General features: G+C 41.1%; 1 protein-coding gene across 4 annotated transcripts; it reads right to left on the bottom strand.

The window, feature by feature from the left end:
* LOC133132101 (organic cation/carnitine transporter 2-like) lies at positions 1-9,732 on the bottom strand. 4 transcript variants are annotated; one of them, XM_061247269.1, is made up of 10 exons: positions 8,734-9,732; positions 8,044-8,147; positions 7,330-7,484; positions 5,846-6,017; positions 5,467-5,593; positions 3,638-3,732; positions 3,245-3,459; positions 2,277-2,459; positions 1,853-1,988; positions 1-1,657 (listed from the first exon to the last, which is right to left on the bottom strand). In XM_061247269.1, exons 1-10 carry the CDS (start codon positions 9,130-9,132, stop codon positions 1,492-1,494), a joined length of 1,752 nt encoding a protein of 583 aa, XP_061103253.1. In that variant the 5' UTR covers positions 9,133-9,732; the 3' UTR covers positions 1-1,491. The 4 variants fall into 4 exon arrangements, 3 of the variants coding, with proteins under 3 accessions (XP_061103253.1, XP_061103255.1, XP_061103254.1); XR_009709070.1 differs by having other exon boundaries at positions 1,535-1,657; positions 2,277-2,478; XM_061247271.1 differs by lacking the exon at positions 2,277-2,459.
* Between the last annotated feature and the right edge of the window lie 6,776 nt (positions 9,733-16,508).

Raw genomic sequence — 16,508 nt, forward strand, 5'->3', positions numbered from 1 at the left:
ACCTTTATAGATATCATAGAAGTCTAATGTAAGACCATCAGTGACAGTTCTCCCTGTATGATATGTATAACTCCTCCATACCCAATCCAGACAATTTATTTATTCAAATGCTATGGTCAACAGTATCAAATGCTCTGGTAAGGTCAACAAAAAGAGCAGCATAGTGTTGTTTTCTATCGAACGCAACTATACAGGTGGTAGCTGTGATAATACTGTGTCCTGGCCTGAACCCTGATTGCTGAGGCTGCAGGATGTTAGACCAATCAATAAGGGCATGACGTAATTGAGAATTCAAAAATTATTTTAATATTTTTGCTAAGCAAAAAAAGTAGTTTACAGATGGGCCGATAATCATTTAAATCAGTGGGATAACCATCTTTATGTAAGGGTGTGACATGGGCAGCCTTCGAAACACTAGGAATAGTACCCAACAGAAATGTTAAATAGAAAAAATAGGAACAAGTGCAATCACAATTAGTGATGCACCGACACGCAATAGTCTAGCATCAAGATTATCCTCTCCAATTGTTTCCTTCGTGTTAATGTGATTCAAAGCTGTATACACTTGGAAATAAGGTACGGGACGTGAAGAATAATGAAATGAATAAAATGGTTGAGACGATGAGTTGGGAGTAGGTTCAGTATCTAGTCTATTAATAAACTCATCTGATATAATGTTGGAAGCTAGCTCATCGAATAAGTAACCAAAAGAAATTAAATGAATATTAAAAGTTTCACAAATATCTAATTTGTTTGAGATGCAACCATGGGTGCCCTTTATCTGAGATGGAATAGAGGAAACACTGCCATTCTTCAGAGATTTTAGTATTCTCCAGAACACAGAAGCATTATTACTGCAGTCAGAAAAAGAGTCATTTGCTTTTACTTTTCTAATCATGCTTTTGTTCCAGTTCATGTCTCAAAACAACTAATTCAGAGGAGGCATATAAGGAGAATAGATGACCGATGTCCCCTAAGGCATCTTTAATTGTCAAGGGGGGGGATATAACCCTATAATAGTTAACTGAGTCAAGAATCGATTGAAATGATTCTGCAAATATTTAGGGGCAGAAAACCAAGACCTTCACATTTTTTTTAATCATTCAGTTTGTAAAATGTGAGAGAGTGAATTGGCCTTAGGTGCTATTGAACAGTCATGTTGTAGCAGTAAAACCATCCTAGTGAAAACAAGTCTAGTAATAATGACTCACACTATTGTGAGAACTAAAAGATAAAAAGCGAACAGTCAATTAGAGATTACAGGGAGGTAGGGAGGGGTGGGGGGAAGTGCAGCCTGAAGAGGTGAGTCTTCAGTCTGTGCTTAAAGGTGGTCAGAGTCTCTGCTGTCCTGACCTCTGCGGTGAGGTTCTGCTTGGGTATGCAAGCTGAGATTGTTGTCAAAAAAGTTCTGGACACATCTGTCCAAAATACCTTTTTCTTGTATGTACTACTTAGTAAACTGTAACCTGGTCATCCTGTTTTTGCAGCTAACTAGTGCTTTGTAGGCTTTGTAGATTGGTTTATGAAGTCTTCTGCTGACAGTAGTTCCACATCCACACCTGCCTCCTGAAGAGCATTTCTGATCGGTGATACAGGAGTTTGAAGGTTTTCATCTTCTATCGCTGTTAAATTATTGGATTTTTTTCTCTTTTTACACCTGCAGAAAACAAAATAGGGAAAAAAAGATGAATTACTCGCAAAATATTCCAGTTGCAAAGGCATGACAACCATACTCATTGTCTCTGACACGGGAACCATTCATTTGACATACATTCACTCTCAGAAGTTGCTGTAGCACAGTGCTAACAGCTGAGGGAGCAGACCCTGTATTTGTGAGATCTGGCTGCCTTACCTTTGAATAGTCTGCATGTGATCGATGGTCTCTGGGAGAGGCATACCATAGGTCTCAGGAAGCAGGAGGCTAACCAATCCCCCCAGAACAATGAAGCTCCCCATTAATAAGTATGGCAAGGACTTGTAATAGGTTCCTGCATGAGAAAAAAAAGGCACCATCTCAGTCAGTCAAGCAAATAAAGTATGACATTCAAAATGATGAAGTTTTGGAAATGGAAATATGTCTAATAGTATACTGGATAGTACCAGCTGCAAGGCTCTAGTGAGGGAAAATCAGTGACTCAACAGGGGAGGGCCAGCATGTCTGACAAGAGAAGAACAAGAAAGGAAGGAAAGGAGAAAGAGCCACTGGTGAAAGAGGAATGCTCATTTTAAGAGAGACACTGACAGATAGAGGGGAGCAGGTATTAAGGCTCACAAACCCAGATAGACAAAGTAGGGTGCAGCAGTACTGCCCAGCCGAGAAACTGTGCAACAGGCACACACTGCTGTGTTCCTCAGGACTGTGGGGTACAGTTCCGCCGTGAAGGCATATGCGATAGTGTACGCCACGGTGACCCCAAATTTTCCTGCCATTTCCAATGCAGTAGATACTGAACTCACATCTGTAGAGAGATAACAGAACTGCCCAATCCAAACATGTCATGAGGGTAGTGTCATCATCCTGAAAATATCGAGACAACAGTGGTGCTTGTTCGAACACAGCTCCCACAAACAATATTTTAAGATAATTTCAAAAAAAATATTTTGCTTGCATTTTTCAATCTACAATTTGTATATTGTCTTGAAGCATTGTGCTGACTCTCGTTTCATACTGTGCCTAAACACTTTCAGCTCTTATGCCTCTTTTAATTTAATTTGTTTCCTTGCCTCCTATTTGCTACTATATCACCCTGTTCCTTTCTCATTTCAAACTGCTAAAGCTACCCAGCAGTGGGCTTAGTTAGCTCTTGGAACGGAGACCCGCAGAAACAAAGTCGCTGCTGGAAGCAATATTTGGCCATTAGGGGGCACTATAGACAAATACAAATTGAGGGCCCTGCACAGTAACAGGAGCTCTAGGAAGGTGCCTTCCTTCGGGTAAAAGGTTAAACCAAGCTCATGACTCACTTTTGTTAAGTGCATCAAAAACCTTGCCATAGAACAGTGCTACTCAAATTTGGCCCGCCAGGGCAGTACTACTACTGGTTTTCATTCTTCTCCTCTAATTGGGGCTGTCAGACAGGAGGATGTGGCTAGGTTTATGTGGCACCTGATAATTGGGTTTGGTCAAATTCCTATAAAACTGGCTGGGTACATCTGGCCATCCCCTATATCACATTCCCATTTTTTGTAAGAAGCATGAGAAACTTGCTATTTGCACATCTGATTCCCTCTTGATAAGACTTACCTCCTGGTATGAACTGTGTGAGCAGCAGTACCGCTCCACCGAGGACCAGCATGGGAGAGAGACACAGTCGCCTTGGGTACGAGCGAAATAGGACCCATGATAAAATGTAGGCTGGGACTTCAACAGCCGCCGAGAAGAAACAGTTCAAAAAGGGGTCTCCAGACAGATTGGAGGTGTTCAAAGCTAAGGCAAAGTAGCCAATGGAAATTACCAGCCTGAAAAGTAGGGAAGGGGAGGTGTTTTAAACTGATTTAAAACATCTGAATTAAACCTGATTTAGAGGTTTCAGCCATCACTATTCACAAAAAATAAGGTTTACATGAAAATCTATTGTTCTCAGCTTTTAGCTGGCTCATGCTTTGTGTTATTTGACCAGGGTCTTGGGACACTCACCACACAAAGCTCAGTAGGATTGTGATCTGGCGGATGTTGTTGGACTTCAGAAGATCATAGATGTTGTGGTGGTTCACTTTTTTCACCTTTACTACCTATGGAAACACGTGTCACAATAAATAGAATTGTTGAGGTCCTCACCGAAGACCCCAAGATATGTAAACATCTCCACCTGGAACCTTTATTAATTTCTTTTTATTTATCCTTTATTTTATCACGGAGGTCTCACTGATACGAGAGTCTATTTTACAGGAGTAAATTCACAAGCAACAACACAAGACACCGTACAAGAGTACAAAGTACAGTACAAATGGATAAAATGCAGAAAAGCAAACCAGCTACATGAACCCCCTGAATGGGACAAGGCATATTTTCCTGGGAGAGGACCACGGGCATAGATATAGAGCTGCTGATAATCATACCAACTTTGTCGCACTCAGCTGCAAGCCATTCTAGTGTGCATTGAAGGTCACAGTAGGATGAGGCCAAAAGGACGATACTGTCCACAAAAACACTTGCCGCCTTTTCTTGTTGGCTGATAGCAGTCTGCTGAATCAGAAGTTGTCCGCGCCAACCAGACTTGAAAGGACTCGTTCTACAGCTTCATAGCCTCTGTCATTGCTGGAGTCCTCCAGTACGTTCTTAGGTTGTTGCCAGGACAGGCATTGACTAGCTAATATGACCACAGCTGCTTCCACAACAGAGGTTTCAACACGGTCCAACACAGACACCAACCTCCTCCAGGATATAGGAGAAGCTCTTTTGGAGGTAAGAGTTGAAATAATTCCAGACAGAGTTCTCTGCCAGGCATTCCGTGCAAACCCTCACTACATATCTGGGCCTAGTCTCTTTGGCAGCTTCCTCTGCCATCTGATCCAACGCACCACCAGATGGTGACCAGTTTACAGCTCAGCCCCTCTCTTTTCACCCAAGAGTCCAGATCATACAGCCTCAGGTCTGATGAGTTCATCAGTGACCGTTGGTGAAAGGTGCTCCAGTGCCATGTACACTTATTAACATCCTTGTGTTCAAACAAGGTTTTTGGTGTGGACAAACCGTGACCAACACAGAAACCTAATAACATACCACTGGTTTTTCGGTTCAGGTTGGTCCCGCCCCATCCAAGCTGTGATTGGTCGGATCATGAAAAGTGACATTGACGAGCGGCGTGCCTTTCTGAAAGGTTGAACTACTTCCCGAACCGGCCGCACAAAAATGGTGGAGATGCCAACTGCAGTAGTCTCACCAGAGGCGCTCCCTCCCTGTGGAAAACCGTTTTAAAAAGGCGCTGGCACCCGTTAAAAGAAGTGTAGTGGACACAGGCTCTTCTTATTCCTTCTTATTCCTGAGTGTATTCACATTGAGGCAACCCTCTTGAACACTGAGTGGATGCCAGCCGGAGAGTCATGAATGTACCCCACCCGGTGCCTCTCCCCCCTGGCCATCTCCTGAGTAGGAGAGAGACTATCCCCATATTCCATCGGTCTTGTACTTTAACTCAATGTACTTTAACATTACAATCAAAATATTTAAAAACTATGTTATATACTGTTATATAATGTTGTATATATACTACGTTAAGTGTAAATCATACAAGGTTTATTGAAGCTGTAAAATATTTAATTTGCTAGACAGGGAAACACGCTAAATGTTTTTTAAAGGGATGTTTTCTGGGAAGCCCTATGGAACGTCCTCACAGACCTTCCTTTGGAAACCCGCTGAGCTCTATGACCAAAAGGCAAAGGTCAATTTGAAGGATGCTGTGATAGGATAATACAGGCAGTGCCAACTGTGGAGATGTATTTGTATGAGGGTAAAATTAGCAAGACCTGGAGAGGCTGAAAGATGACCTCCGGGGCTTTGACTCTGTTCTGCTTGGCAGCACCTCTCAAAATGTCCTCCGCCTCCTCCACCCGGCCCTGAGAGAGAAGCCATCGGGGGGACTCTGGGATGAACCTGTCCCAACACAAAGTCAGTCTGCACTGGAGAGTGATATTCATGGTGTGGTTCAAAAACAATTGCGTTATGTTGAAGAAAACGATTTCTGGACAATAATCTTCCTCGAGTTGTAAGTATAGTATTGAAACTTTTAAATACTCAAATGAGCCAAAAGTCACACAAATGGCACTTGCCACAAATGTCCAAAGCAGTGCTGTGATGCATGAACTGCAGGATAAGGCATGAAGCTTAGTTGTATCACACACCTACCTCCAAAGGGGGAAATAGAAAATTCCTGGAACACCCATGGCAATCAGCAGCATTCTCCAGTCTCTGATGAAGAAGGCCATCAGGGGAAGCAACATGTAGCCGAAGGCAAAACAAATGCACACTCCCACAGTGGAGTATATGATCCGAATTCTTGGACTCAAAATTTCTGCTCCTTTAGACAAGATTTAAAAAGAACAGGAAGTTCAATTTCAGAGAAAGCCATAGCCTCTTATGTACAGGTGTAACTGGAACATAACCAAAGACTAATAAGAACATCAATAAACTGGGGCCTGTATCACAAAGCAGGATCACTGAGTTAAACCGAGTAAAACATGGACCACTTCATTTGACTTCAGTCCAGTGGGGCACTGGGTTTTACTGCAGTTATCCACCTAACTCAGTAATTCTGCTTTGTGATACAGGCCCCAGGTATGATGTCTTAACCCTCGTATTATGTTAAGATTTTATGACCAGTTTTACGTTTGGGGTCAAATTTACACAAAATGATTGTAATTTAAACATTTTGACAAATTGTGTGTCGCCACCTTATTGTCTCCCAAATGACTAGCCTTCTAGCCTTTCTTTGAAAAGGCCGCCACTCCTACTGATCTGGGTGGACTAGCTCAGCGGATCTTTGTGTGTATGACTGTGGATTAGTGATTGCTTCGTTGACTTCTGTATGACCGTATTTGTATTTGACTTACGACTCTCCCCTGCCTCACTCGTGCTCAACCCTGTTCGCCCACCCTGACTGTGCCTCCGTTCCCCATTTAGGGGGCTCCGGCAAAGTTAGAGTGTTTCCAGCTAGACTGCATCCTTCCAACGGGATACGGTTTGGTCATTTTGCTTTGTTACTTTTCCTTTGTTATTCTTGAAGGTGATCCTGGGAGGAGACATTGTTGGGGGTTGGCTATACACCGCTTTGACCCCGGTAAGCTACTGAGAACTAGTGGTTTAAACGGCAGGCATTTATATCGCGCCTTTATCCAAAGCGCTGTACAACTGATGCTTCTCCATTCACCCATTCATACACACACTCACACACTCACACACTCACACACTCACACACTCACACACTCACACACACCGACAGCGATTGGCTGCCATGCAAGGCCCCGACCAGCTCATCAGGAGCATTTGGGGGTTAGGTGTCTTGCTCAGGGACACTTCAACACAGCCCGGGCAGGGGATCGAACCGGCAACCCTCCGACTGCCAGACGACTGCTCTTACTGCCTGAGCCATGTCGCCCCCATGTTTAGGCCGACAGGAACGGAGTTACTTGTCCGTCTTTCATTCCCACTCCCCATTCTACACCCCACCTCCCTGTCCTTTACTCTGCCATGGCCTGACCCTGGACCTAGACCCAGGTTGTAATTTTTGATTGATGAAATTACTGCCCAATGGGGAAATATTTCGCAAATTATGTAACTATTTATTTAGCAAGTAACATACATGGAAATAGCAACACAGACGGTCTAATTACCGAGGACAAAAGCTGCCACATAGTTGGAAACGTGTCCCATCCCGACGACAAAGAACAGTGCCGAGAACATAAGCCATGAGGTGGAGAAAATCTGGAAGAATGTGAACAAAGTCTGAACCGCTATTGTTCCAAACAGAATGATTTTCCTCCCAAACCTAAAAAAAAACAAACAAAAAAACCACACACACAAACACACACAACACTCTGTTAAAAGCACCAGGTTTAAATATTCTCTGTATTTTCTGATCAAAACATGTTTGACAGTTGAAAGGTCTCAGATTTCATAACACTACCCTTTTCATTTAATAAAACAATTATACATTATGGGTTACAAATGAAAATAGGTATAGACTACGTTGAATTCACCCTCAAAGTTACTAATATTGCAGAGCTCTGAATGACTTGTTCCCATGATGTTGCTATCGCAGATGTTTTATCGTGAGTGTGTGTGTGAGAGATAGGGTTGCCACCTCAGTCCTGTAAAAATCCTGGGCATATACGAAAACTGAATAAGCCGGACTGTCAGAAAAGACTTAGATTCCGGGACATTTAGTGTCATTATTTTTTCCAGGACAGACAACAAAAATCCGGGACAGTCCCGGAGAATCCAGGACAGGTGGCAACCCTAGTGAGAGAGTGAGAGAGACAGTACAGTATGTGTACATGTGTGTATGAAACAGTGTGTGTGTGTGTGTGTGTGTGTGAGAGTACTACCTGTCAGACAGTTGTCCAGAAATAAAGGATCCACATAGCACTCCAGCATACATCAAAGAGGTAGTCAAGGGGGCCTTCCAAGCATCACTACACACCAGATCCCACTGAGGACAGAGCACATAGGTACTGCACAAGTTAGACATTCACTGCACATATATAATTATTTTAATTATTAAGCATTTGTGCAGGCAACATGCAGCAACCATGCAGGATTATCCCACTGAAGAGGAAGCACATGTTTACTGTTACAATTTAGACAAGGTTCAATGAACTGTAGTCGAATGATAGATCTGTTATTAATAAAGAGATCATGTGTGTGAAAAAGTAATTGACCCCCTCAACTTAATAAGTGCATCACCTTTAGCAGCAATAATACTCGCAAGGATCTACCATATTGTAAAGTTTCATCAAAACCGACAAGGCGGTTTAGCACGAATTTACCTGTAGTAGGCATGCAAATAAGACTATTAGCACTTGATAATGACACTAGATTATCCTCTATTCTGAATAATTTTAAAGAAAATAAAAACTTTTGTTCGCAATATAAATACCTTTTCTATTGTTACTCGACTGATGGTAGCCTAATAACAGTGATGGATACTGTTCATAATTTTAATGATTTTAATTACTTTGAAAACTTAAGTAGAACATTTCCAGGAACGTCCAGTCCAGTTGCGTTTGTTGACTTACCTCGGACACGATGGTTGATACGTAAATTTCTCGGTCGTATTCCCACCCGTCATTGCAGCCTTCTTGTTCTATTTCAGTAACATTCACGTCGACTCCAGGCACGGATCTATTGTCTGAAAGAAGTTTTATTACGTCTAGTTTGTATCGAGTGCATTTGCTGTATCTCAACATTCCATTATCTTCTTCCAGTGGAATAGAATAGTTTCTCCATTCGGCGGTAATATTGACGTTTGCGGGTATCGCGCAGTGGTGCGGCGGTGTGTCACCGAGGAACACTATGGACATAGCGGTGAACCCGTTGGGAGTTATGCTTATACAGAGCAGTGCCATGATCATTTTTTGAAAACTTCCCCATTCTCCCAGAAATGTTGTGTCGTCGTCGTAGTCGACCGTGTTCATTGTCAACACAAATAAGTGCGGACAGATCTGAGACACAAACTGCTGCAGCGGTTACACCAGGCTTTAGCTTGGATGCGATTCGTTCAAAATATGTCAGTCGTTGAGTCGGATAGTCAGGTTTTTGAGCACGGTTATCCTCAATCCACTTTTGTTAATTTCAAAAACTGTAAATACAGCAACAGCAACCTTTTTGATTTTTAAATCAGAATGTATGTCAAATTCGCGCTCTTGATAGTTGTAGCCGGCTGACAGCCAACAGCGTTGTCAGTCTCCCACTAAAAAATGCGGTTCAGTATTTGACAATGTCAGCAATGTAAAGCATTTTTCCTGCATAACATAAAAATACTATTTACTATCATAAATATTTACAAGTAAAAACTTGTTCAGCAAGTAAAGTGATGTCAACATGAAACGTAACATGACATGAAAAATTAAATGTAACAGGAAAAAACCCATAAAAACTAACATAATAGACTAGACTAACATAATACGTGACATGACAATAACATAACTAAGACAATAACTAAACATGAAACGTGACACGGATTGCACTGCATCCCAAAAGAGCTGCAAATCCCTGTGCCTAAATGTTAGCTTGCACCTAATGCACGTTGCCGTTAACATAGGTTAACATAGAGAGGTAATTTATTGGTTCTGGGAGTGGTAGAACTTCCTATGGCTGGTTCCGTCTTCAGCTGCCTATCAAGGCGGTACCAAAATCAGACACCCTCCCTAATCTCTAATGTGGTTAGAAATCTGGTTAGTCTGGTTAGTTAGCCAGATTTCAACAATGGTGGTGCCCACAAACTTTTGGCTTAATGCACCATTGGACATCACCCATAGAAACACTGTGTGACATCATGCATGCATGATTTTTTACCTCTTTGGTTCCATCTCAGCCTTTCATCAAAGATTAACTGTTACTCCTTTTATAAACTTGAATTTATTTGTGGGTTTTTTCTATCCATCATAATAGATTCACACCTGTGCTACCTGGGCTTCCTGTCTATCAAGATGACTAAAATCTGTGAATACTGGAGTCCAATCGAGTACTTTTCACAGTACTTCGACGACAAAATCTTTGAAGATCCGGCAGCTTTTACAAATTAAAGACAGCTGCAAACTATAGGAGTGTCACTGAATACTACTGCCCAAGAAATCAAGATTTTCTTCGGCATATCAGTACACAGAGTCAAAATGTTTTGGGCTAAAAAAAACTAAAGTGCCAGTTATTAGCAGGAAAATGACATGGGATAGGTTCTACAAGCTGAGAAGCTCACTCAAGTCAATGACATGGATGTAACTGAAGAGACAAAGGAGTCAGACATTCTTTGGACAGCCAGACCATTGCTTGACCGTGTGAGGCAAGGTTGTCTCAGCCTTCCGAGGTGTGACAAGGTGCGCGTTGATGAGCAAATCATCCCGTTCACGGGCCGCTGCCCAGTCAGGCAGTATGTGCCAGGAAAGCCAACCCTACTGGCCTAAAGGTTTTTGTGCTTGCCTCGCCAAATGGTTTTTTAGGCCCAAATAGATAGGAAATCACACAAAAAAAGAAATTATAAGACACTTTTTTTCTTTGGTTCTCAGGAGGATAAATTGCATGTATTTGGCTGACGCTTTTATCCAAAGAGACATGCAGTTTTAGACCAAGCAGGAGACAATCCTGCCCCTGGAGCAATGCAGGGTTAAGGGCCTTGCTCAAGGGCCCGACGGCTGTGCGGATCTTATTGCGGCTACACCGGGGATCGAACCACCGACCTTGCGGGTCCCAGTCATGTACCTTAACCACTACACTACAGGCCGCTGCCTCCATTAAAGACACACTGTTCATTTTCTGTCCCCTTCTTCCTCAGGTACATTTGTTCCTGCTTCTGCTTGTCTTTCTTAGATCTTCCTCTCCTGTCATTCCCTCACTGTAACCTGTTTTGGTTGCCACTGGCAACTACTTGTTCCTCCACATGCTTCACATTTCTCTTCACAGATTTACAGGACAGTGAGACAATTTATTTGTCATTTTGGCTCTATACTCCACATTTCATTCAAAACAAAATAATGAATGTGATGTTAAAGTGCAGACTGTTATAGCCCTTTTTGTACAGGGAGGGGTAAGAGTGCTTTACTTTAGACTACTGCCATGGGTTCACCAATGATGTCCAAATCACTTCACAAACCTCTATGTCGGTTTGATTGAAGAAGAGTCGATTTTTAATTGTTCCTGTATGGATTGATAGATTGATAGGGGCTAATGTGTTCGCTGCAAGTGTATATGTGCATGTCTCTGCATGACAGTGAGTGTCTCTTTGTAAGACTTATAGGTGCTTTTTTGTATTTGCTGCAACTTTTGTTGGTTAGGCAGCCGTTATTTCGCAAGTGCAGGCTTGACGCTCCTCTACTTGCTCCAGGCGGGACAAGAATCACATTCCTGCACTCAAATAACCCTGAGGGTGGGGCGCTGGGAAAGCTGTAAGAAATGTGCTGTATCTTGCGTAAGTATGCGAGCGGGGGAAGCACAAGGGATACTCTCCCTCTGTGAAGTTTCCCACCGCTCCACTCTGGCTACAAAAAAAGTTTTCAGCAAGACATTTCATAAAAAAGCCATGGCATTAGGTGGATTATCAAGACGTAAAAGTGTCGTTTTTTGACCGCGATGTGGCATCATTGATACATTCTAGGAGCCATTGCCTAGAGTCAATGGGCTACAAGCAAGAACATTTTTTTTGTATTCTTATTATTGATTTCTCTTACTTTGGTTTGTACGAAGGGTTTGTACGAAGGACTCATCGGATTCAACTAAACTTCAGAAAACTAAAACTAAATTACCACGTGAAATGTATGACATGTGTCCTTTTAAAAGACTGTGGTAAAGATGCATTTGCACCACCATCGGAGCTCCAGTAAATCCATTATAAAGATGTATGAAGAGATAAAAAAAATTATTATAATCATTTTTTTATAACTATCAAAATAGTTACCTGATAATTACAATTAAGTAGCTGGTATTCTCCCAGTAAATAGTAGGCAATTAACACCCTGTAAAATAAATTATTGCAAAAATATTAATGACTAATAGCACTAATAATTTGATGATGTATATATTATTAAAGCTCTGTTCATGGTGCCATCTATTTGTTTTTGATAAAAACTTGAAATTTAAAAACCCAAGCTCCTTTCAGAAGCACTTGCCACTCTGAAGCCAATAGTGAAATGCTAACAGATTGCACATGCTTGTACTTTAAACAGATTTGTTGCTTAAACTTATTGTACAATAAAGGGTCCAATTTGTGTGTTATTTTTAGAACTTAAAGGTACAATAGGTAAGAACATTGTTACAAGACCATTGTAAATCCTTCATTGAAAAAGGCTCACTGACATGTTGACTCACCCTCTGCCTGTGTTTATCCGGGTTTCAAAATATTGTATAGTTGTACAATAGCTCAAGCTCATTGGATGAAAATTGCTTCCAATTGCCACAGCTAATGGCATTTCAATGTCAGCGCGTTCACAGAGAAGGGGTGGGATAGACAGTGTTGTGGTTTGAGCGTCTTTGTTGCTGCTCCTCTATGTTAAACTCCTCTCTTCACCGAAATTATCGACTGTACCTTTAAGAGAAAGTTAAGTATGTTTCCTCAAAGCTATGTCAAATTTGAACCAAACTTTCTTAATTGGACCCAGGATGCAATTCTCTTCAAAACACATTCAAGCTTTTGAAAATAGGCCAAAGCTGGCTGGCTGTCAAGGAGTGTGCAGAACCGACACATGAGAAACACGCGCTCTCTTTTTTCAAACTACACTCGGGCAGTTTGTCCTGTTTGAACGAAATGTAATCACATTTCATTAGCAAAAAAAAAAAAGGCCACATGATAAAGCTCAGTAGAGATCGATGCTAGCCATGACCTCTGTGTCGGACACCTCTCTTCAGTGGAACTGCTAATCTGACTTTGTTCAAATTAGAACAGTGTTTGTCTGTTATTGGCCTTTGTCAACATGAGGACCAGAATTGTGCCAATGTCAGTGACATACGCCAAACAATAGGCTCACCGAAACAAACTGTGCTGCAGTATTGTGATGCCCACTAAAATGTGATCACATTAGTGATGTTGTTTTTGAGAGTTTATAGTTTTGTTTTACAGGTGAAATCTGTCTATTTGTTTCACGATAATGATTTTACCTAGTTGCCTGTAATAGCAATTATACGACACGGTTGAGTCTAGGTATTGGACTTGGCGAGGGATCTCCATAACTTTGAGAGACTTCATGAAAACAGGTCAAGTCTAACTGACTCTTCATTTTTGTGACTGTTTTCCAGGTTAGTAAAGTGTCACAAGCACCATGTATTGTGTAATTCAGTTTTATAAAATCAGTATAGAGTTTGATTTACGTTTGTCAGATTGGTGAATGTCCAGTTTATCTAGTTTAGTGTGAATTAGCTCATGTAGGCTAACTAAGATGTGAGAAGTTAGCTAACGTTCGCCAGTAATGTTATGAATGCTCCGAACGCTAGCTAATTATATAACTTATTTGAATTTATTTTACTGTTACTAAGCAAAGTTAACGTTAGCAAAGTTAACGTTAGCCCTACGTTAGTTTTCTGTGAAATTTGGAAAGTTAGCGAACATTGCTTGTTTTCCTGTTTGGAGCGAAATTAGGTAATGTTAGCTACCAAGGGCATATGCTCATATTCGTTTGGAAATCAATTCGGTTACTTATGTAAAGTTAGCCCAGATTGGCACTGCCGCTATTCTAGCTAAAATTCACGTATTCTCTTCTCCAATTAACGTTATGTGTCGTTGTTGTAGAGATGACAGGATTCAGCACTCGGTGCTGATAGCTTTGTATATTGTCGTGTCGTGCTCAATAGTTTCAAGTTTAATGAAGGGTTCAATTGTTTAAACCATAGAATAATATGCAAGTTAATTATTCATCACTGCGATGCATGCCCTAGGATACTGGGAAGTATGTGAAGTGCATTGAGGATGCTGATGCAGAATATAGACACATGTTTAGGAATGACCATTTATTTTGAGTGTCTATAAACACGATATAAATGTCTAGTGAATAGAGATATGAAAAGTGTATGGGGAAGATATTGTTTTTGATAGTGACCATTTTATTTTGAGTGTTCTATGAACAAGAGATAAATGTCTAGAGACAGAGACAATGGTTATATCTGTACAGCAGTACAAGTAACTATTAAAGGGACAGTGCAGGCAGGGGTGATAATTTTAATACTTGTGATAATTGTAAATAAATATAACTTTGAGAGACTTCATGAAAACAAGTCAAGTCTAACTGACTTCATTTTTGTGACTGTTTTCCAGATATTTAAAAATATCACTGTCTATGCGTACCACGCCCGGTACGTGTAACAGTATGCCCAAATACTTACAGACTGCACTGCATTTCAGATGTTTCAAATTTCTGTGTCAGGCAGATTGTCTATGCCAGATTTCTCCCAGTTGGGTTTTGCACCCAAAGACCTTATAAAATAAATATCCTCAATGGGAAAAAAAAAAAAAAATGGCATCATCTGCAGAAAAGGACATATGTTGTTTTAAATGGTAAAGTGTAAAGTTGACTGTTTGACGGCCTGAGAGCCGTGGGTCCCACAGAGATGGCAAAAAGAAACGGGTTTGGAGGGCACCCTTGCCTACTTCAGCGGGTGCAGTTCCAGTTCTGACTGACACACTCAGGCTGGGGTACAGAAGTTGAATCATGTTCATCAAGTCGTGACTGAAGTCCATTTCACCCAGAACTGACCGCAAGTCAATGCCACTATATACGGCCCCAGGCCCCAGGCCTTTTCAGCTTCAACCGAAGGAATCAGAAGTGTGTATCTGTTGTAGAATAAAATACACGGAGCAAGCAATCCACATTGTCCACAGCTAAATAAGATTTTATAAGACCAGCTTGTTAGATAAGAGGACTTGGGGAAATGGTCTCATCCAAAGCTTTACAATTAATGCCTCTCGTTCACCGCTGCCATTCAAGGTTGGGTGTGTTGACTGTCAAATGACCGCTCTTACCTCCCGAGTTAATGTAAGGTTCCAAGCACGCCATAAGTACCTTGGCATACAATTTGTTTTCAGAATTAAGAAGCAAGGCTGGGCCATAACTTGTGACATTTCAAATGGACCTTACCCTCGTTTGGCAGTAGAGAAGAAATAAAATAAATAATAGCATTATTTGAGTCACTGAAGAATGAACCCCTTATGAAAGAGTTCAGCATCTCTAGTAGCAGCTCATCGAGCTGTCCCAAAATGCCAGGGAAAGTTCTGGGGGCAACAAGGACATTTATTTATTTATTTATTTATTTATTGCAAAGTTATGTCAATGATAGAGGGTCCTCTAGAACAACTACATCTGGTTTTAATTTTCAGAGTTATAAAGGGTTCTGTAACTTCGCATTCCACCTTCACGTGTAATTTCTGAAGAGTGCAGAACAAACTGTTCTGCATGTCACCATCTCTAGATTTTATTGCAGATATGCATGCAAGCTGTTCACCAGCCATAGGTTTCAATGCAAACATATGGCTGGAGTTTGATTTATTGAGGAAATGTTTTATTATCTGTCCTGTGTCTGAGGCATTGAGCGTGATGTGTATAAAGGCGATGGAGTTCTTTGTGCAATCGTTCTCACAGACATGTCCTGATGGCGAGATGCAAAGGCTATGGTTTTGTTCCATACAGATACCCTTTACAGCCTCCCATAATATTCTAGCTGTTTATTTGGCAGGGACCTTGCACAATTAAAATGCAATTGATGCAATTGTATCTCATTTACATCTACACTAGGCATTTAGCAGTACATGTAATGTTTCTGTATTTGTCCTGTATGTATTCATGTTTATTCTTGTTAATTATTCATTTTTCATAGATCATTGGTTGGTGTTTTCCATTACAGTTCTCATTTGTCTTCCCCTGTTATGTCTGCGTCTGAATGTTTACCAGCCGAGTCACTCCCCTGTCTGGGTGTCCCACTATTCGGGTGTTTATGGTATTTTCGGATTTTCTAGTAGTTCCTTCCCAACTCGCAATTCTTACTTCCTGCTTTTTCTTGGTAGTTAAATGTTGTAAAGCACGATTCTTACTAACTACTACTAATCTAGGTTTTGTACAGTACTAATCCGATTAATACACTTACTGTCTGTCAAACTAACTAACTAACAATCACTTTTATTGGGTAGTTTATAAATATTCACGTAACTAACTCACTAACGCAATCTCTTAGTATTTCTGCACTGTTCTGTAACTCCGCCTCCCTATGCTATCCCTGATTACTAGTTTAGTTTCAGCAAAGTGTTCGCATCTGTCTCTAACTATCACTACATCTTCAAGCTATGCAAATGTCTAATCCCTAACCCGGAGCCGTATGTTTT

Source organism: Conger conger, chromosome 7, assembly GCF_963514075.1.
Source record: "Conger conger chromosome 7, fConCon1.1, whole genome shotgun sequence".
NCBI lineage: Eukaryota > Metazoa > Chordata > Actinopteri > Anguilliformes > Congridae > Conger > Conger conger.

What these genes read in the sequence shown, in the direction of transcription:
- LOC133132101 (XM_061247269.1), bottom strand. Translation starts at nt 9,132, where the DNA reads ATGAACACGGTCGACTACGACGACGACACAACATTTCTGGGAGAATGG. An exon ending in TGTGGCAGCTTTTGTCCTCG is followed by an intron (nt 6,018 to 7,329) that starts GTAATTAGACCG and finishes TCTTGTCTAAAG; the next exon opens with GAGCAGAAATTTTGAGTCCA. An exon ending in TCATCTTTCAGCCTCTCCAG is followed by an intron (nt 3,733 to 5,466) that starts GTCTTGCTAATT and finishes GTGTTTCCATAG; the next exon opens with GTAGTAAAGGTGAAAAAAGT.